This window comes from Lepidochelys olivacea (assembly GCF_965140295.1).
Source record: "Lepidochelys olivacea isolate rLepOli2 genome assembly, chromosome: 1".
NCBI classification, from domain to species: domain Eukaryota; kingdom Metazoa; phylum Chordata; order Testudines; family Cheloniidae; genus Lepidochelys; species Lepidochelys olivacea.
Window position 1 is genome coordinate 165446830 of NC_140411.1, and position 22838 is coordinate 165469667.

Consider the following 22838-nt stretch of genomic DNA (forward strand, 5'->3'; position numbering starts at 1 on the left):
TTGCCAGCTTTCGGTATCGATCTCGTTGAGTTGAGGCGAAAAGAGAAAAAGCGTGTCTCCGAAAGCACAATTCCACCTGCTGTGGTTAAAATATTGTAAAGCAGCTGGCTGCTGCGGCCGAATTAGAGGAAGATTGTCTCAGAGATTGCCAAAAAAAAAAAAAAAAAAAAAAAGTTGTCTGACTCACCAAACTGCTGCAGATTGTTGGTTGACTTCTGAAGAGAGAGTGTGTTTGTATGTGAGAGCGAGAGCGAGAGAGCGCGAGCTGTTGCACACCCCAAACCACAGAGAGAACCCACAATTTAACCAACATCCCCAAACCCACGTTTTCATGTGTGGACTTTTTAGCCTCAGAGCTTGAGATCGGCTGCGACCTTTCCAAGACTTTATGAGAGACTCTGTACCAAAGGCATTTCTGTCGAGACTGAATTCCATGCACTGAACATTTTTTTTTCTCAAAATTACTGACAGATCATGACACGAGTACTTCTCGAGCAACGCAAGTCAAACTACTGACGCTGATTTTCAAGGCTACTTAAAAAAAAAAAAACCCTTCAGAGACCATTAATGGATTTCTGTTGTGTTTAAATTCTCTACAGATTATACTGTAAATATTTGATGAAGTACAGTATATGTGTGTGTCTGTGTATAGATACATTGTTCTAGTCAGCTGACCTTTGAAAATCCTAGCTCGCGCATTGTATTCTTTGAAGACTGAAGCCGATTTTCGCCATTTTAGAGAGCGGCTGTTGTCTATGGATACTGATGTATTTTGTATTCTATTGGGACTTTAGAAAAATCACCTGGAAAAAACTGATAGGGAATTAACTCCTGGGAAGCCCTAGGTTTTGCTTGTGTGTCTGAACGTGTGTCTTAGCTTTCCCTTGCCTACACATTTCCTCGGTGTGCGGGATTTTTGGAGGGAGTTTTGCCTCTGATAACGCTTGTACCAACCAAAGACTAAATGTGCAGCCTTCACAGTAAACCCCCGTGCGGAAGATTGTTTCGATTACTGGATTAACTCTTCTGTTTCGCAGGCCCAGGAAGCCAAAGAGTTAAAGCTCAGTTTATTCGCTGCCTCAAACTGATCAGCAAAATTAACTTTGGGGCCAGGCATAGAAACGACCCCCCCCCTTCCCCAGTGCTAAGCCTGTACCCGTTTAGCCTGGTCTCCAGAGGGTGATCGCTGAAGAGTTACACTCCTGTCGCTGCTTTGTAAGAACTCTTGGGAGATTTTTCACTCAACAGGCTTGTTGTGATGCGTATCCCCGTAGATACCAGCACCAGCCGCCGCTTCACGCCGCCCTCCACCACTCTGAGCCCGGGGAAGATGAGCGAGGCGCTCCCGCTGGCTGGCCAGGAGAACAGCGGCGCCCTGGTGGGGAAGCTGAGAAGTGCAGACCGCAGCATGGTGGAGGTGCTAGCGGATCACCCCGGGGAGCTGGTCCGCACTGACAGCCCCAACTTCCTCTGCTCCGTGCTCCCAACGCACTGGAGGTGCAACAAGACGCTGCCAATTGCTTTCAAGGTATTTGGCCTTTCGACACTTCTCTGGGGGAGGTATTAAACCGGGGGGAGAGGGAGGATCAGTGGGAGCCGGGTAGGGTGACCAGATAGCAAGTGTGAAAAATCAGGACTGGGATGGGGGTAATAGGCCTCTATATAAGAAAAAGCCCCAAATATAGGGACTGTCCCTATAAAATCGGGACATCTGGTCACGCTAGAGCCCGGGGTGAATTGGGACAATGTACAAACTCCTCTGCTGTGCACACGGTAAGACCAGAAACGCAGCGTGCATGTCATGTAACTGCTTCCCGGATGGGAGGCTGTTCATCTGGCCCCCTTGCAGCGCGGCTCGCAGAGTTTGGAGATGTGTTTTAGGCGTAGTCCCACCTAAGGAGACCGGAGTTGCTGTAGGGACCGGCTCTGTGTATCCCGATTCACTGTATTGCCCTTTATGCACCGGTGAGTATAGCGGGCCCTCCTGTTTTACAGTATTTAGCCTACTGATTTGCTAACATGAGTCACTTCGTAGAGCTGGGAGAAGGGGAGCTGGGGGCAGGACGCTGACTTTGGGGACTCTCTCTCCAACCGGTCTGTCTCTTCATCTCATTCATAAACATACCATTCAGGAGTGGTTCTATAAAAAGCAAAGAACAAGGAGCTGAGTGTGTCTCTCTACCTTGTGTAACAGGATGCAACACAATCAATCACAGGGTGGATACAAGTATCAATAGCCTAAAATGACCCTTTCTGGACTGTAGTGTGTTTTGTACATAGAAATAACCCACGACAATGGGAACGGGACACTTTTAAAACATCGGAGTTTGGGGTACTTCTGGATTAATATGTTTGCAAGACCATAAATGTGCAGGCCACAATGTTCAGAGTCTCGTGTCTAAAGTTTCGCACTTACACGGTGTTGAAGGCGCCTAAATAATGGAAGCTCAGAGGTGCTAAGCCCCCATTTGTGTAGAGTGGCAGGTCCTCATCCCTGTTAGAAGTCAGGTCTTTTTTATTTTGGTACCTAATTTAGGCAGCGGTTTGTTCTGGGCGGATAGTGAGTTAGAAAATAATCCGTTTGTTGTTAAATATATCAGTGTTTTTCCAGATTCTTTTTTAACTAAGCCCACCTTTGGCAGATCTCTCTATGAAAAGTGCTGGCTTTTCTTCTGCTGGAAGTCACTAAACCTCAAAGGTTCGAAACACTAGCGTAAGGCCGCTTATTGAGGAATGCTCAGTTCGCACGAAAAGGATGCATGATCTTGCGGTTTCATAGACCATCAACTTTCCACCGGGGGTGGTGGTTTAAAATTAACCGGACAGAAGTTTAGAAGCCTTTTCTCTTTTGATTTTTTTCGTACTTGGAGTTGCTGTAGTACACTTACCCAGCCTGTCTTAAAACATCTGACCTTTCCCTTAAAACAAAAACAAAGAAACAAAAACCCGCAAGTGTAAAACTTTAGCACGACCCCATCTAAGACAGATGCTTGTTCTATGTGCTGAAATCGACCCCACTAAAGTTTTGTGTCTGCCTCCCTGGATAATCAGTACAATGTGTCTTTACAATCAAGAAGAGTAATGAATGTAGATTACATTTAGAATATAATTGCGGCAGCTTTTCTTGTCTACATGGTCCGATTTCCTCTTATTTGAATTCAAGTATTCAGTCCCCCTTGCCCGCTTTGAAAAAAAAAAAAAAGACTTTGGCCTATAAATAATTTCTTTATAATGCTGAACTCCCTGCCGTTGATTTATATGTTTCCAACCATGAAAAAAAAAAGGTTTTAATTGTCTCCAAGGATGAGTCCCTGTTAGGGTGTAGCTCCCCTAAAGCCTTTAATGGCGTCAAATGGTTACATTTAAGATTGGGAGTAGGACAGTCTGAATCAGCCTGTTCCTTTCCACCGGACAGGCTTCTTTCCACCAAGTTCACCGCTGCCAAACCAGATCAGAGCAGTATCCATTTGATTATGTGGGGTAATCAGTTGAGCTCTTAAAGCCTTAATACGTATCAGAACAGGGCTTTAGGATAAGTACAAGTGTTTATTTTGCCTACTGAGGGTTTTGTTTAGGAAGAGAGGGGAGAGGTGGGAGAAAGGAAGGTCAAGTCGGAATGATCAATTCCGAAAACCAAATCCCCCTTCACACACTTCCATGAATTTTTCTACCATTCACAGTACACATAAACTGTACACAACTGCAGCGGAGTAGCTGGGACGCTGTAACAGGACAACGTTATTGCTTTAAAATAGACTGAACCCCCCGCTCCCCGGGTCCTAGAGAAGCGAAGTCTGGAAATCTGGCTGATACTTTAGAATTCGCTTCTTCTATTTCGATGCGCTCTTGGGCGCAGGCTGCAGAGCAGCTGGGGGCTGCCCAGCGTGGCGCGGTTGAAACCTTTTCATTTTACCCTGTATTGGAAGGCGAAGGAACCAATAATGTGACTAATACCCAACGCCTGCCCCGCTCCTTGTAAACAGGCTCAGTGTTTCCAGCCAGCCACCTTCTTTCCCCTAGCGCCTCTGAAATGTTGCGGTCTGGTCCCAGCTAGAGCGGAGAGCTCAGCTGCTGAAAGGGATCCGTTCCGCGCTCCCGTGTCTGAGCGGCTGGTTGTTAATGGGATGTTTGAATGGAGAGAGCAGCTCTTCTCAGCCAGGTGAATGGCCAGGCTTGGAGGAGGGGAAGGGAGGGTGGATTGACGGGGTAACCGGCCCTCAGCTTCTTTTCTGCTGGGAACTCGCGCGTTATGTTTTAAATGGCTAGCCCCTTGCTACTTTTGCAAGCAAAGTAGGGGAGTCAAACGCTCAAACCAGACAAGATTATTCCTTTCTAGCATTAAACCACACACCCTCCCAAGGAAAGGTACAGCGTTTCCTGGTGAATCTCTGAACTCCTACGGTTTGACAGGTTTCAGAGTAGCAGCCGTGTTAGTCTGTAGCCGCAAAAAGAAAAGGAGGACTTGTGGCACCTTAGAGTCCACCTGCTTTCTGACTCTCTTTGCAGCTCCGCCCCCCTGCTCACCACCGCCCAAAGTCACCGGCTAGTGGGAACTGCAGGGGAATGAGACCTGAAATATTTGACTGATTATAAAAACAAACACAATCCGATTGTAAAGATTACTGTGTGTTTTCCAAAGGTCCCTTTTGAAAGTATTCCGATCCATCTGAAAATAATCTGTATCGTGCGAGAACTGGGTAACACATAATACCTAGTTACACAGAGTTCGGTTCAAATCATCTATATACTGCCAAGATCCTATGCTCAAATGTAGCAGTGGGATTTGTAGGGTACTTGGTAATATTCATTGTACCAATACAAACCAAGAGATTTCTACAGATCGATATGCCCTCTTTCTCCCTATGCTTACACTCCAAACAATAAAATAAAATAGATTTTTTTAAAAAAGAATCACTTATTGCATATAGTCTTTAGAATCACAATTCTATTTTAAACCAAAAACATCCAGGATTTTCTTTTAAAATAAAGGAAAGTTATAAGGAATTTAAATATTGTAAATTGCAATTATTGATGCAGATTAATAATAAATTGTAATATTGGTTAATTGTTCAACATACTGTTAGGAAATCATCTGAATCCTAATTTAAGAGACCAACTTTGTTTGGCTGATGGACCAAGATTGGGGGGTTTAGGTGTGCTGTGGCATGGGTTTGCTGATATTCTGAACATATATTTTTAAAACAAAATACTAGATATCTCCAGTCAGCAAGTTCCTACTTATCTGTTTAGTCTGTTTTATAATGTAAATGTTTGTATTTCGTCAATGCCTCTCGTTTATGACTTTTCATTCCAGTTTTTTTTCTTCTGTGTGTATGCACACGTTTTATATATTATTTTTATAATCATTTCTTCAAATAGCTTATCATAGAAGTTGTCTTTGGTGAATTGTAAATATGGTGAATTTTAAACATATTCTTTTTCAATTTAAGAGCATTATCTCAGTAATTCATGAAGGTTTGTTCTCCACTTAATATACGCGTACATAATTCCTTAAATAATCACACAACTACTCATGTAAATGGGGTTTTCCTATATGTTTTTCCTTATATCTGAAGTCTTTAATATATGTAGAATAATTATTTTATTACAGGCTTTTTAAAAAAAACTTGGTAAGCACATCAGGTTCATGATTGAGGATTTTGAGAGCCAAATTGCCACACCCCACAACAGTCTGGAGAGAAAAAACATTGCATGCCAAGAACAGGAGGATTTGAAATACATAATTCTGATTATACAGCATTTTTGTTGTGTACAGATGAGAACAAAAAAATAAACACATGGGCTGCTGAAGAGGGTTGGGGAAGAGGAAGTAGAAATATATGCACAAAGAGGGAATTTCGACACAATGAGCACAACTCTATATGTGGAATCAAGAATAAGGGTTATAGACTATTTAGAACACATCAGAGAACATTAAGATGCAAAGTGTAGCCTATGTAAGTGAAAGGGAGATCAGAGACTTCTGAATTATTATGAGTAAGAAATAAGTATAATAAAGAGAATAGGTAAAGGAGCTATGGACCTGTTCAGAAATATCAGAGTGATGTAAGAGTAACAAATAAACTGAGTTGTGAAAAGCAATGAGACATTTTAACTGCATGAACATGAACTAGAAAATGCTAAGAGGAAGGGAAAAAAATCAAGCAGTACCTCTGAGGACGTGAAGCAGGACTACTTACTTCCTCTTAAAATCTATAAAAGAAGAAACTAAAAAGAGCTAGATTTTATTATAATCATCATTTTATTTTATTATTTCACCAGTGTAAAACTTGTCTAAGTGAGGTCAGAACTGGGTCTTGCACAAGAGTTTAAGATGAAATTAAATACTAAAATGGTTAATGAACATGAGCACCGTGACACAGTTGAGAGAAATCAGAAAAGTTGAGGCTAGAAATCTAAATGTCATATAGCACATTGTGTCAGAAATGTAACATCACATATGTTCCTAAATATTAGGTGATTTTTATAGATATTGGCACTGCTGAAACACAATGGAAACATTAGTGACAGAGCTTAAGCCTTTGATTTAAATATTTCGGGTTTTATCAGTTCACATTACAATTTTAACAAAGTTTGGGGACAGTTCTAATTTCATTAACTTGCTTTCTTGTTTCTAAAAGGAAAAAAGAAATGGTTTTGTGAACAGTGATCAAATGTATATTTTGGGCCTGATTTCCCACAGTTTTGCACTGGTGTATCAGCATTAAAATCCATGACATTACATGACACAAAACTGGATAGACACTGTGCGGAATCAATTCTGTTATGTCAAAGAGACAATAGGCTTGGTTTTGTTCTTGCAGTAATTTTATACCAGTGTAATTCTATTGATTTTGATGGAGTTATTCCCTGACCTACACTGATGCAAATGAGATCAGAATCAGGTCCTGTTGTTTTGATTTATTTATTGGTAAATATAAATGTATGCATGTTATGTGTATTGTACATATTTAGGTGCAATTAGGTACTTTAGACATATATAGATACAAATATTTGTATCTGGCTCTGTAAGCTACATTTGGAAATATATCCTATTTACTCCAAGTAGCCTTTTAATTTATATAATTTGTTGCTTTTCCCCTTTTCATCAGGTTATTTACTGATACATTTCACTTACGAAGACTGAGGATTCTTCTATTTAATCTTGCAGGTAGTGGCCTTAGGCGATGTTCCTGATGGGACACTGGTCACAGTAATGGCTGGAAATGATGAAAACTACTCTGCAGAGCTCAGAAATGCTACAGCTGCCATGAAAAACCAAGTAGCAAGGTTCAATGACCTCAGATTTGTGGGTAGAAGTGGAAGAGGTACGTATTTGCTCACAGCTATATTTTGACTGTTTACTACTTGAATCAAGTTTCAATTACTTAGGGACAATTTGAACACAAAATATGTCCAGCTTCAGCACGGGAGAATCCTGCAAGATCTGGCTTGTGCAGACTCTCGCAGTACAGAAACTGAGCACACATTTTTAGTGTTCTACACAAGCCAATCCTCATTATGATTTACACTTCCTAACAGTGTTCTTATTTAAAAGCATATCCAAAAGACAATCCTGATTGTGCCCTTAGTTACATCGGTGCAAGCTCATTAGCTTCACTGAAATCAAGGTGATTTCATTGGTATAACTAAGGGCTGAACAGAGCACCTACTTCCGATTAAATTAATTTGTGAACAGGGCCCAACTTCAGCTGATGTAAATCAACATGACTCTAACGTCCAAAACTATGGTTGATAACTCCACTCCTAAGGGACAATGAAACTTTCTACGGTAAGGATAAAGATTGTCTGTGCAGGAGTCAGTGTTCTGGGGGGAGGGAGGGGCCGGGTCCTTCCCCTCAGGCTATGGAATGAACTCCCGCAGGAGCTCAGGACCATTCCAGACCTCCCCATCTTCTGCTCCAAGTGCAACGTGTGCGTCCTTGACCTTCCTTTCTCTAACTTTAACCATATAGCAACGTGTGTGTATATGTATGTATGTGGGGGGGGGGATCTATATAGGTTTTATTTTTTATATTTTACATATAAATTCCACCACAAAACACTCCACTGCACACACTTCTCCCCCTGGGGAGAGGAGGAGAGAACAAACACATGGCAGATGTTAGTCACATTGCTTAATGTAGGGCACTGAAATACTGCAGTGATGAGCATGGTATAAGAACTTGAAAAGACTAGAATGGAAGACTTCAGTGGCTGAGGATCTGGCCCTCTGTATCTCTTTGGTAACTTTTAATTTCAAGTAAGAATAAAAAGGCATCATTGCTATATGCAACAACTGAGATTTTAAAATGACATGGAATATAATTCCACCCCAAAAGATGCTAAAATCCAAAAATTATAGTATTAGCACACACACAGTTCATTAATTAACATGTGAACTGATGATACTGGCCTGATTCAATGGGAAAGACTCCTGTTGATTTCTATGGGCTTTAGTTCAAGCCCGTAATCATAGAAAACACAAATTGTAAGCAGCCGTGTTTATATTACAAGATAATTTTTTTAACTCATCTTACACTGCTCTCCTTACTCATGTAATTAGTCCCATGGACTGTTCATGTGAATAGGGTCTGTTTGCCAGAGTAAGGATTGCTGGATCAGGCCCATAGCAGAAAAGCTGATGAACATTTGAAAATACAGCCTTCCAGTTTTAGGGTAAGGTGCTAAAAAGTACTTCATATTCAGTATGCTTTCATAAAGTGCTTACAAATATATTGTTCTTCTGTTAAGTTCTTATCTTCAAGTGAAGTCAAAACATAAGGTTTGGCTGACTAAATACAATATTGTCAGTTTAGGTTAGTTCAATGTTGTAAAATTTATAAACCAAAATTGACGTTATCTGGTGCATTCAAGTAGGTTGGTTTTACTAGTTGTTTTGCAGTCTGTTGTCTCTTTGGAACCAGACAGATCCCTTTATGGCTTATTGTTCTTTCCCACCCCCATTTTTATTCTTCTGTGTACTCTCGAGTGACCTAGTCTCCTCTTGATGTGTGTGTGCATAACTCCTATAAACATGAATGGTGTTATAAGCATACTTCAGGAGGATTGCATAGCTGGCCCATTCCTGTTCCTTGCAAAGCTGCATATTACAATGGGAGTGAGATCAGCCTTTTGACTGTGTAAGTTACGCTGATTATAGACAGCAGAATTTATTTGCTTTTGAAATTAAACTCGTATTTTGTACAATTTTTTTTCTAATATAAAATCCGTGTGCAATTTGAGACCGCCATACCCCCTGGAACAGATTTAAAGATGAGTCATAAATTCAGAAAGCAAATACATTGTATGTGTAAAATATCCAACCAGGCCTGAAATGTCTTGTAGCTTCATTAGCCTGCCGTCATTCAAACCTGGTTGTTTGGGTTAGCTTCAGAATCCAATTGGTGGGGGGTGAACTGCAGTTGAAAATGTAGCATAGTAATGCTAAGGAAGGATAATAATAGGGTAATGCAGGGATAATTATATCCATTTACTGAAAACATAAGAGATGCAGTAATGTATAAAAGTATCAGTCATTAAACATGTTCATTTGTTATATTAAAGGTTCCACCTTTTCAATAAATGGTATTTGCATTATGATTCAGAGATGAGTGTTTAGAAAACATTTTGAAGATTCAAATGAATAGCTGGCAAAGTGGTTGAGAAGCTAATAAAAATAGACTTGCAGTTTGGTTCCTGGCCATGCTAATGAAGCTAGAAATCACAACTGTGGTCTGTGTGATTTTTCAAGGTCAAAATTTGATAGCTGAGGGAGAACACTAATTGTCCAAAAGCTTGTAGGGAAGATTTTTGTAACCATTTACTTTGCTAATATCTTTTGCTTGCTAATAACAATGATCGTTTATATACAATTAGAAGTTTTATTTTAAAAAATCCTGTGCTTGCTGTGATACCTTAAATAAAAAAAGTTATATGGGGACCTTGAATGCTACTAGTCAGGCTTGGAGGTTTAATCTCATAAACTCCATTAGCTATTCATATTTTGAGTGAATGACTAATATATGTTTTTGTTTACTCGTATAACACTGAACTGTTTTCCAAAGGTGTGGCTTGTTTGCATTTGGGTGCATGATTTCTGATGTTATGTTCTGTTGCTTTTGCATAAAGCCTAAATAATAAGGTAGCTGCTGCATCAAAGGGTGTTGCTTCTTTTGATTCTTCAGTATAGGAAAATCAAGTGAAACTCTGTTTGCTGTGTAATATTTGAGCTGGGGTAAATTCAGCTCCCAACAGTGATAATGTGATGTCAATTATACATGAACAGTCATTGGAAGTTTGAGTCAGGTATGGTCATTGTGGATACCATTTGTGTGGTTTGAATTACTTGAAATCAGTACTCTGATGTAACAAAGAAGGGCTTTACACTGTGACAATTCAAATTCATGCCTCACTTTCTCTTATGATGTGTCAGTTATCGGCGGTGTAAACATCACCATTAAAAACCTCACAGAAATGTTGACAATCCACTTCTCATTTTCAGAGGATAGAAAATAATCATTCTCACTAATTTTAACACTTACCCTTAATTCTGAGCCTCAGTGGTGCTGTAAAAGGAACGTGAGCCATTAACTATATATATAGGTCACTATAGCTATTGTTTCATGTGTCCTTGTTTAAAACCACAGGTCAGATTCTCAGCTATGTAAATTGACAATGCTCCATTGACTTTAATGGAATTACGCTAGTTTATACCACTTGAGGATCTGGGCCTGTGTGCACATTGATGCACAAGTGTGTTCCAAATAGTAGCTGAAAGTTAATCAAATAGCTGAGTTACATTTTGATGTTCATTTTACATTTAATAGTGAAGCAACAGGCCTGTATTGCTATTGCTGGGCATGCAGTGTGATGTTCATTATTTAAAAGAAAACACTTGATTTTCTCGATACCAACACAGGAAGGTGAGAGTATCACAGATCTTCAGAAACACCAGGATGTTGTATTTAGGAGACTTGGCTTGCCCTCCAGTACAAAGCAGTTTGCATTGGAATTGGCTGATGTCCAGGATTACTATTCCTCACCCTCAGTTCAGAATGCCACTGGGAAAACCTGCCTGTCTGGCTTGTAGGTCTTAGTAAGTAATTTCTAAAAGAAAAATGTAGTTTAAGGCTTAAGAAACTCTAAGTGCTTCTGCCTGACAAGCTGGTAAACATCTTTCTTTATTTTTTTCTACCAAATTTTCCCTTCACTCATCCATTTTTCAAATGTAATTATTCTGTACCAATGCAAAATAGGTAGCTTTCTTAATATAGCTTACTATGATGAAATAAAGCTAACATGAAAAGCCAAATACCACACAGGAAGTTCATTGGCTAAAATGAAATAGAAATAGTTAATTTAGAGAGGGAAAGGTTCAGGGTCTGGTGGCCACTACATTGTTTCCACATGGAATCATTTATCCAAATACTGTCTGCTTTGTAGATGGCAATATTTTTTTTCATGTTTTCTGGAGAAAACTATTTTGAATGGATTAATATATTAGTAATTGATGTGAATGTATCTTGGTTTACCTGCAGAAGCTGTCAATCTTATCTCTAAACATTTTGCGGGCATTTAATGGTTATTATAACTAGTTTTATTGCAAGATCTTTTTAAATTGTATTTTTTAAAGAAATAAAAATGAAATTTAAAAATTCAGCAACTGGCAGGGTCAGAACCACATGAATAATTTGGCAGATAAGAATATGCCATTTTTCATTTCTATGAAACATAAGAAAATGTAAGTCTGTGGCACTGGTTTTCACTTCACTAGCCTATATGAGAACACTCAGAGGATATTACAAGACATAATCAGAAATATTCGTTCCAGGTCTCTTTCTTCAAGACATAAATTTGAGGAAGAAAGCTCAGTTTAAACTGGATGTAGATGACTAAAATATGCTAACAAGTTACTGGGCCAGATTCTGAGTTCATTTGGTTTTTACTGGCCTTCTAATGGCAGAATTTGACTCATTCTGTGTAGCTTCATTTTCTGACATATTATTGAAGGACACTTTTGTGAACCTTTGCTTTTACTAAAAGTTAAACTCATTTAAAATTATAATAGTATTCAGAGTGCAGACTGGTACTCCATTCAACAGAGTATAAAAAGGAGTACAACTTGACTTAAGCGATTACCTGGGGCCTGATCCAAACTCATTGACATTGATGGAAGGACTCCCGTTGACTTCAGTCGGTTTTGTATCAGACCCTTGGATAACAATTAATTGGGGTTTTAAAATAAAATACTGTGGGGAGGGTAGTCTCTTGAAACAGAAGGTTGCCTAAAAAGGATGGCCTCTTATATAGATTTCACTGTATTAGAATTGATCAGATGGAAAGAGAAGAAAAGTAACAACAGTGTATTTGAAAAAGAAAAGTTGCAATGGATGTAGTCTAAAAATAACACTGTTGTATAACATACGATATTGTGATAAACAGCAAGATAGACAGAGGTGATGGTCCAGAGGTTTGAGAATAGGATACAAAGCCAGCACTGACTGCCTGTGTTGTTCATATTCTGTGTATTGATAAAGGACTTCTGTTTCTGGGTTGTCAAGTTAGTATCATCCTCAATCACTAACTTTCCTAAGTTTCCTAAGCCACTGAATGCATCCAATGAAGTGAGCTATAGCTCACGAAAGCTTATGCTCAAATAAATTGGTTAGTCTCTAAGGTGCCACAAGTACTCCTTTTCTTTTTGCGAATACAGACTAACATGGCTGCTACTCTGAAACCTTTCCTAAGGGTGAAATTCATCCCTGCATGGAGGACCAGCACACCACTGATGCTACACAATGGGATTCTGCGGGGGGAAAGTTGTGATTGGAGGAAGCTGTGTTTCCCTGTGTGCTGTGGAAGGTGGTGCTGGAGGGTAGCTTGGGGACGAGTCTTGGGATATTTTGAGTATGCCAATCCAGTGTCCCTAAGATTTGTTGCAATTGGTGAAGGGGCAGTGGTCACTACTCTAGCCTATAGGTTGTGGCCTGGGTTAGAGGGGATACATTTTGCCTCCTACTATTTGCATATTTTACCTGCATAAAATTTGATGATTCACGCTTTGTATGAGTAAAGTGAATATCACCCTGAGAGAGAGAGAGAGAGAGAGAGAGAGGTGTTTTTTCACAAGGCGGTGTGCAGCTGTTTGTTAATATTATTGTAAAATGTTTGTTTTTCAATTGGTAAAAACATTTTTTCTGGTTTTCTTTTTCTGTTTGTTTATTTGTAGAGAGCTACTCAAAAGTCATTGATCTTTTAGGACTGGGAAAGTAAAAGTTGTTAGTAAAGAAATTATTAGAAAGCAGGAGTCTGCAGGATAGGGACTATCTTTAACTTTGTACAGCATCTAGCATGTTCTTAGTGCTTAACAAATAAGTATTATGAATTATACTATGCCAGGTGAGTAAGATATGTAAGCACAGAGATAAAATACAATATAAACAAGTTTCAGCTCATCATTTCAGGTAGGATAGGAAATATTCCTTTAGATTTACATGGCAAAATCTGACATGAAAACTCTCTGCATTTATATAATGTATCATAGATCTTGCAGATCAAATAGTGGTGATCCATCAGTGTGGGGAAAAATATGTGAATTATATTCATTAATAACACAGTCCTTTAGACAAAGTCACTTTCTTGGTGCAAGCTTTCATTGGAAACTTAGTGGGGAGAGTGGAGAAGAATTCTTTATAAAACTGTACAACCAAAACAGACTTGTGTTTACAGTTATATATTCAATGCAGACATTTTTGTATGAATTGCTGATTGTTAAGGAAGTATATGATGCAGTTCAGTGAGGATATTTGAATTGAAAACATCATGTGGTCTGGAGGGTTCAGCATGACTCCTGCTATCTTTGCCAGCTCACAGACATTCGTTGGGTTACTTAAATTTGGTCTGGCAGAAGAAGTTTCAATCAGAAAGTGTCAATAGGAGAAAAATAAAGGTAGAGTGATTTTTAGAGCTCCCTGTCTCCGGGAGCATTATGGTTGTAAACAGTGCTCGTGCCAAGTGCTGAACTACTGGCCTAGTTCCAATAACAATAAATCTACTTTTTGGTTGCACGGAGCCATGCTTGAACATTTTGTTTTAATCTTGGGATAATGATGATAATGAGATAGCGTGTTGCTCTCTGAGAGTTTTCTTGTTCTGTATGATTGTAAAAGAAGTTCATCTTAGGAGGATGGTGCTTATGGAAAACAAAGTATCTCACTGAAAGAAGAGGTTACATTGTTTCAAGAAAACTGTTTGCCTTTCAGCATTTTTTGTTTTGTTTTTGGTTTGGTTTGCTTTTCTTTCTTGTGTGCCCTCTTTTAGACTTCTTCTCAAGCAAAACTGTCTGGAAAAAAAGTCACACCAAGAACAGCTGCTGATTTGTAGTCAAAATAAAATCATTAAGAGAAAAATAATTAGTGCTCAGGCTTCACGGCACTTTAATGAACTTCAGATGACTACTTTAAAGTGTGCAGCTCTCATCAACTCTCTTGTACTTAGCAAAAGGACTGAGGGTGTTCTAAATCAGTGGTGCACAACTGTTGCCATCCGGAGGGCCATGATAAGAATATAATGTGCATATAAACTTACATAAGCCTCCAGCAATTTTGGGTCAGTTTGTATTGCATCCTCATATAGCATTTAGAGTAAATGGCGTGAGGGGCATTTTGTTTAACCTTAAATCTTTTGCTTCTCTTTTCTCCCATTTTTAATCCCTTTTCTCTCTTTTTGACTATGACTTTTCTTCTTACACCATTTATCTTTCCCTTTTGTTCTCTGTCTCTTTAGCTAAAATCTCTCCTCTTTTTCTGTATTCTCCATCTCACTTTTTCTCTTATTCCTGCTCCTTTATTACTGCTCCCCCTCCATTTCTTGTTCTGGAGCCACTGAGTGAAATTCTGACGCCCTTCAAATCAATGAGGGTTCTGTCATTGACTCCAGTGGGCCTGGGTTTTACCCATGGCCTTTAGGGTGCCTCTTCCCAGGCCAGTTGTAGCCCAAAGCTCAGCTCTGCTTTCTTACGCTGCCAGCTTCAGACACTTTGTGCCTGATTCTCCTTTACATTAAAGCTGCTTTACCCTGCCAAGATGGTATAAATTATTGTTATTTAATGTTTATATTGTGGTAACACATAAAGGATGCAAGCAGGTTGGGCCCCATTGCGCTAGGCAAAGTACCAAAATGGCTTTTATGTCAATGAAAATAAGGCCCTCTAGTTTTTAGCCTCACCCAGTCAACTAGCAGTAGTACTTCTGCTCCCTCCTTGTGGACAAGGGGTTGCTTCTAATGCTATGCAAGGAAGGGAGAGGCACTGGGTGGCGGGAGTGGGTGTAGAAGGAGGAGCTCCTGGAGGCTGGCAAGGGGGACGTGGGGAGGAGCAGCTACTGGAAGGAAGGAATGAAGCTACTAGAGCTCTGCAGGGCAGTGCATGCAGTGAGTTTCCTGTCCAGTTTCCTGAAGTTCAGTGAGAAGCTGTAGGAAACACATTGTATAATTCACAGGCTGAAGGTTACGCACCACGGGTCTAAAAGCTAACATAGTAATGTCCATGTTTTGAAGGCTTAGCTACGTTAGAAAGTCCCTCTGAGGAACTTTCTATTAGTGGGAGGTGTCAGGTGTTCATACAAAAATCTATCCGTATCTGTGGTTCTTGGACATCCATTAATACAAGTTACCCCAAGGTGTGTATCAGTGGGTGTTACATCAGTGTAATGCCAGTGTAGATGCGTCCTACTCCCAAGACAAATAAATCATTGCAAACACTCCTCCTGTTGATGTTCCACCCTTGCACCACTCACTCCAGAACTGACCTCTCTGGTCATCTTTCTACCCTCCACTGCTCTGGGGTCATCTGGGCTGGAGGTCACTCACTTGTTCAACTAGTGCTGATAAACACACACGTGCCATTTGCTAGCCATGTTCAGAGTGAGCACACTCCACCCTTTTGAAGCCTGTGTACTGACACCATCTTTGTTCATGCATCTGCCTGGAGCCATGCGGTGGTCATTGGCTTCATTGTTCTGCAGTGTGAGGAGTGTGCTCAGTCCAAGCTGGGAACTAATCGCCAAAATGCTAAGATCTTCCAGTGTCTGTCTGAACAGGTGGTTGAACTGGGATTTGTCCAAAGTGAAAACCAGTGCAGACAAAAGGGCAAGGAGCCAAGGCACAATCAGTAAGGATTACAGCAGGTGAATCAATAGCTGGTACTCTTTAAGCTATTACACAATAAGCACCCAGACTGGGAATAGGCCTTACTGATATTTGTAAAGTACTGGGGGGCTCTTTTGCAGTGAAAGGGTCTGTGTAAATGTCAAATATTATGATGGATGAGTCTAAAAAAGCAGCACTCCTGCATACATAGGTGGCCATAACTCAAAAGGACCAAGCCAGTATTTTGAGCAGAAAATTCACTACCGAATGGCAGAAATGAAGTGCTATATGTCAGGCTGATCTTTGTGGGGGAAAAAAAATCACTCTTCTGTAATTCAGCCCTCCGAACCCCTTTTACAAACATTAGTAACATGCAAATATTTATGAAGTCCACGTATGCCTTTCAGCGCTCAATAATATTTTTGCAATAAACATCACATTTTCGCAATCAAGCCGTATAATCCCTTTGTACTGCCAGTGTGCCACACAGGTTGGGCACCCAACAGCGTCTCATTCTTCCTGTACTGTAATTATTGTCTCCACCCATGTTCCTACGAATTTTATAGTGGCGCTGCAGCAGATCTACTTATAGTTCAAGGCTGCTTGGCTTCTCCATTAAGAGCTCTTTTTTCAGTCTTTTAATCAAATGCTTTAATTCATGCTGAAAACTTGATCTGCAGGCCTCCAGCCTAACAAAGCATTCCCACACAACATTCCCTATAAAGTGGAGCTGTTGTTTCTTAGGGCAGGATGAAATATATTCCCTTTTTCCCCCCCTAGTTTCCAACATTATTCTTACTTCCAATGTACACTACCCTACACCACACCGCTGTGATGCTTAAAAGGGGAAACACATACAATTAAAGATGTTAATGTACAAATATATGTAGCTGGCCAAATTCCTGACCGATGAACTTGACCAGTGCCATGATGTCATCTCCAGATATATTGCTTTTTAGTGGGGGACAGTACTGCTGATGTTGATGTAATCCCACGTAGGTAATCAGATTCAATGTAAGACAATTATTCTGCTATCACCATGCTCTCAGAGACCTCCCTTCTGCCAGATCTGGTCCCAGATCTGTAGACCTCATGCATAATCTCCTCCCTTTTGCTCAGTTACTTCCTGTTATACTTCTTTCCTCCCACTGCCTCCTGCCTGATACGTGGCTGTGGACTTTATCCAGCTAGCATAACTGAGGATGCTAGTATGCAGACAAATCAGGAGGGAAGACATGTATCAAGAAGTTACTGAGCAAGAGGGAGGAGATTAGGCATCAGATCTATGGGTCTGGGACCAGGATGGCAGGAGGGAGGTCTCTGAGAACATGGTGATAGTAGAACCATCCACAGTCTACTAACAACCACCATTTGGTATCTAGACAAGTGCGGAAATCGTGCATTAGTCACATCTCTGATTTAGTCAATTCACTTGCCCTGTTCCAAAATTCATAAAATATAAGCAAGGTTTACATTTTTAAAAAATCAATTAAAGTAACTCTGTGGAATTCACATTTATTTAAAACATCAATATTTAAAAACTGATAAATGAATAATCTCAATTCTTAAATGGGAAAAGGGTTATCAAGTCTCTGCCAAGCAAACCATGGAACAGCAGCACCATCTGCACGGTGACACGCATTCTCAGAGCGGCAGGGAAAACTTGGGTTCAGGGACTCCCCGAGCGGTGAAGGAGAAGGGTGGCATCATGCTAGTGCCTGAGACTGGGAAGTGAAACTGACCATCAATGCAGAAATGAAACTGACTCTACATAAAACACTGTCAAATGAAAAAGTAAACAACTGAAAAATAGAGAGAAAATCTGTCACTGTTCACAATCGGAGGGCCCAGTCATGCAGCTCTTACTCACACGAGTAATTCTTATTAATGTAAGCAAGGATTGCTCTTCCAAGAATTGCAGGATCAAACCCTAAGGCAATAGCTGTTACAGTAATACATAAAAAAGTGTTCAGACAGAATTGTGCTATTTGCGTTCACCATGTCCCATTTGTGGTGTGTATACTAGCGTCCTCAGTCGTGCTGGTTGGAACGTGTACTGCTCGGGGATTCTTTCTGAAGCAAAGAGGAGGCGTTCACACACAAGGCCAGATGTCAGCTCTGCTACTGTAGGGCAAAGGGGCAAAAGAAAAGAAGGTTTTTTTTCAGCCATGTGAATTAGCTACCTGGGGATTCGCCCGTGTCAGAGGGTTCCTCAGGGAGCACAGGCGGCATCGCTGGTGCAGAGCGCTGTGGCCAGAGCACTGTTGTACACCAGCAAGACCCTGTCTGCCAGAATAGCCCCATGGGGCGTGGAGAGCCAGACACCTCTTTAGACCTGTGTGTCGGCTCTAAGTCGCTCGCACGTATTCTGAAAAATGTTGAGCAACTCCATCTAATTCAACATGCAGGAAAAATTAATTCTAAATCCCGAAAGCAGTTGATTTGCTCGTTGTAGACATGGTGGGTGCACAGGCAGGGAAATGTGAGAGTACAGCTTGCATCTCTTGTTGGTCAGCCTGGGTGTGTCCCCACAGAAGCGGGAAGGTATAAAGTCCAGCTTGAGGAGACAATGCCACACCAGCTCTGAGCTACCACGCTAAAAGAAGGGGTGTAGCTGAAGTGGTGCGATGAGCTAGCTCCCCCCTCCCACCAAGTACAATCCCAGGTGAGACCTTGGGTGCATGCTCAGGGCAGCTAGCCCCTATCGCTACTTGAGCCGCACTATATTTTTAGCCCCCTAACTTGATCAGAACTAGCGTGGGTCTGACTCCGTAAACTGGAATCTACACCTTCCAGCTCCAGAGTAGACATACCTTATGGAGTGTTGCAGGAAACAGAAATGAGAGCAAAAAGTGGAAGCCACTAGCTGAGTTGCACCCAAATTACTGGTGTCTGGGTTGCTGAGCCATTAGTATTCAGGTGATTCGGAATCTTATCACACAGTGGATTAAATTCTGTGGTTCTTATTTGGGGCAGAGTATGAAGGGCAGGATTTGGCCCTATGGATGAAATCCTGACCCTACTGAAGTCAATAGCAAAACATCTATTGATTTAATTGGGGACAGGATTTCACCCTGTACAGGTAAATGTAGAAGTAAGAACTTTGTGCAATAAGACACTTGGAATTATCCTGTAGAAATGTTTCAGAATATAGCCATAAGGTTAAGTTGATGGGATCACTTGGCTGGAAGGGTGCAACAGCTGCATCTCCAAAATCCCAGATTTCACACACATAGGCCTCTATTTTCATGTGAAAAAAACCCGGTCTGTTGTAGGTGCAACTACCTGTTTGTGCACACAGTTATTTCGTTTCTAGGTGCAAATAAGCATTTGTACACAGTTTTGCAGGCATACCCATTGTGCTCTCATTGTTAAATTTGGCCTATAGTGCAGTGGTCACCATTAAAAATTCTGTATTTGACAACAGGTGTCACATAGTAGTATATGAAATTACTGCAGTTTCTCTTGCGCTTGAAATAGTAGCTGTCTATGGTATCTATGTGATAATGGTGAACAAAAGTTAATTCTTTAATATCTTCTACTTTAACTATAATTGTTCTCCTATGAGATGCCCACTGAATGAAATGCCATTGGCAAAGTTGTGTCCTTCGTTGTCTGAAACTGCCACTGAAGACAACAGGAACAAGACAGACATCTGAGGACAGAATTTTACCTTGTTTAGTTTTTCCTAGACTGTCACACAATTAGGTGAAGCATTTAAAAAAATAAACAATGCACTAAGCAACAGCTAACTAAGGGTATGTCTACACTACAAAATTAGGTCAATTTTATAGAAGTCGATTTTTAGAAACTAATTTTATACAGTCGATTGCGTATGTCCACACTAAGCGCATTAAGTCAGCGGAGTGCGTCCTCACTACCTTGGCTAGCATCAACTTACAGAGCAGTGCACTGTGGGTAGCTATCCCACAGTTCCCGCAGTTTCTGCTACCCATTGGAATTCTGGGTTAAGCTCCCAATGCCTGATGGGGCAAAAACATTGTCACGGGTGGTTTTGGGTACATGTCGTCAGGCCCCGCTCCTTCCCTCCCTACGTGAAAGCAATGGCAGACAATCATTTCGCACCTTTTTTCCTGGGTTACCCATGCAGACGCCATACCACGGCAAGCATGGAGCCCGCTCAGCTCACCATCACCGTACGTCTCCTGGGTGCTGCTGGCAGATGCGGTACTGCATTGCTACACGGCAGCAGTTCCTTGCCTTCATGGCAGATGGTGCAGTAGGACTGATAGCTGTCGTACGTCTCCAGGGTGCTCCTGGCAGACCTCGGTGAGGTCGATCTGGGGCGCCTGGACAGACATAGCTATCCTCCTCTTAGAGCACTGAATGGGAGCCAGAGACTCCAGGTCATTCTCTTCTTTAAGTTTCGTCTCATGGAGATTCAGTCCTCCCTGGAATATCACGTGAGCTGCAGGCTTCTGCCTCAGGCTACTCTCCCAGCCACCAGCAACGTGCGGTCGCACCTACCTCAGCTTACCCCTTGCTCCCATGGCTCATGAAGCCTGGACAGTAGTAAGGAGCAGTTCAACTATAGGCTGAGCAAGTGCAGAATGGTGGTAGAATGTGCCTTTGGACATTTAAAAGCTCACTGGTGCTGTTTGCTGACTGGGTCAGACCTCAGTGCAACCAACATTCCCATTATTATTGTTGCTTGCTGTGTGCTCCACAATCTCTGTGAGAGTAAAGGGGGAGACATTTATGGTGGGGTGGGAGGTTGAGGCAAATCACCTGGCCTCTGATTTTGAGCAGCCAGACACCAGGGCGATTAGAAGAGCATAGCAGGGCATGCTGCGCATCAGAGAGGCTTTGAAAACCAGTTTCATGACTGGCCAGGCTTCAGTGTGACAGTTTTGGGTGTTTCTCCTTGATGCAAACCCGCCCCCTTTGTTGATTTTAATTCCCTGTAAGCCAGCCACTCTCCCCCACTTCGAAATAAAATAACTATTGTTTTGAAACCATGCATTCTTTCTTTATTAATTAAAAAAATGAGATAACAGACAAGGTAGCCCAGGTGGGGTGGGGAGGAGGGAAGGACAAGGCCACATTGCTTATTGTAACCACACTAAAAATCAAACTGTTTGAATGACAGCCTTCTGTTGCTTGGGCCATCCTCTGAAGTGGAGTGGCTGGGTGCCTGGAGCCTCCCCCCCAACTGCATTCTTGGGCATCTGGGTGAGGAGGCTATGGAACATGGGGAGGAAGGTAGGCGGCTATACAGTGGATGCAGCGGGGGTATGTGCTCTTTTTGGCTTTCCTTTCATGTCCGTTTGCTCCCCTAACAGATGCTTCATCATGTCTGTTTGCTCCCCCATTAGTCTCAGCATCGTGTCCTGCCTCCGCTCTTTGTGTTCACTTAATTCTTTCCTGGCCTCTGCTACTGAATGCCTCCATGCATTAAGCTGTACCCTATCAGTGTGAGAGGACTGCATGAGCTCGGAAAACATGTCATCGCGAGTGCGTTTTTTCTGGCTTCTAATCTGCGATAACCTCAGGGACCGAGATGATAGGGGGAGTATAGAAATGTTCTACACTCTATGATTCTGGGGGGACTGCATGGTCACCTCTGCTGCTGAGTGGTGCTAAGTTTGCCACGCTAACCAAACAGGAAATGAAATTCAAAACTTCCTGGGGCTTTTCCTGTGTATCTGGCTAGTGCATCAGGGTTCAAAGTGCTGTCCAGAGCGGTCACAATGGAGCAATCTGGGATAGCTCCCAGAGGCCAATACCATCGATTTGCATCCGCACTACCCCAAATTTGACCCACCAAAGTTGACCCACCAAAGTTGATTTTAGCGCAACTCCCCTTGTCGGGGAGGAGTACAGAAGTCGATTTGCAGAGCCCTTTAGGTCAACAGAACGGGGTTGGTTGTGTGGACGCAGTCATTTTTAAATCAGGCTAACCCGGCTAAATTCGACCTAACCCCGTAGTGTAGACCAGGCCTAAGGGTCAGTTCTACTACTCTTACTCATATCAATTTCAATGGGATTATTCAAGTAGTAAGCTATTAATCAAGAGTGGCAAAATGTTTCCCTAATGTATAGTTGTTAATGTTGTGTGTGTGTGTGCATGTTTGTATGTGTGTATATATTGCGTGTACATACACCCACATGCATTATAAAAAAAATAGTAGAGATCTTTACATTGGCACTTTGATATATACCTAGGGAAGTGTCATGAGAAGTTTGAAAGATATATAACAATAATAATTTAGCACAGTTTAATAAAATCAGCCAAACACACAAGTATGAAAAAGTAGTAGCAGAAAATATTGTACCATAATTTCTCTTACTACAACCTGGAAACCTCTCTCAGACATCATGGAATTAGCCAAAATATCATTTGTGTTGTATTGTGTATTTTTGTATTACACTTCATATTTTTTCATCCATATCGCTTGGTCTTGTCAGCACAAACATTCTTGGCTCCTTTCCCATTTTGGCTTCTTTTCCAATTTGTTAAAATAATGCATTGTAATTACTTAAGAAAACCAATAATATTCTATGACAAAAGAAATCCTAAGGCAGCATATAGCTATTGTGGCCGTATCATCAGCGTCTCTTGCTTTTTTTCCCTTCCGCACCTTATTGGCCCAATCTTAAAGCTTTTACTACATTTTTGTTCAATCCTCATTCAGACACCCCCTCCTCCCCACATTGATTCAGCCGGG

At 41.3% G+C, this 22838-nt stretch overlaps 1 protein-coding gene across 1 annotated transcript in view; it reads left to right on the plus strand.

Annotated features, from left to right (window-relative positions):
- RUNX1 (RUNX family transcription factor 1) overlaps positions 1–22838 on the plus strand; it is a 206459-nt gene that overhangs the window by 113762 nt on the left and 69859 nt on the right. Inside the window, exons 3-4 of the mRNA XM_084647539.1 lie at positions 1275–1528; positions 7172–7328. Coding sequence (XP_084503665.1) covers positions 1275–1528; positions 7172–7328 — 411 coding nt within the window. The remainder of the gene's footprint in view (positions 1–1274; positions 1529–7171; positions 7329–22838) is intronic.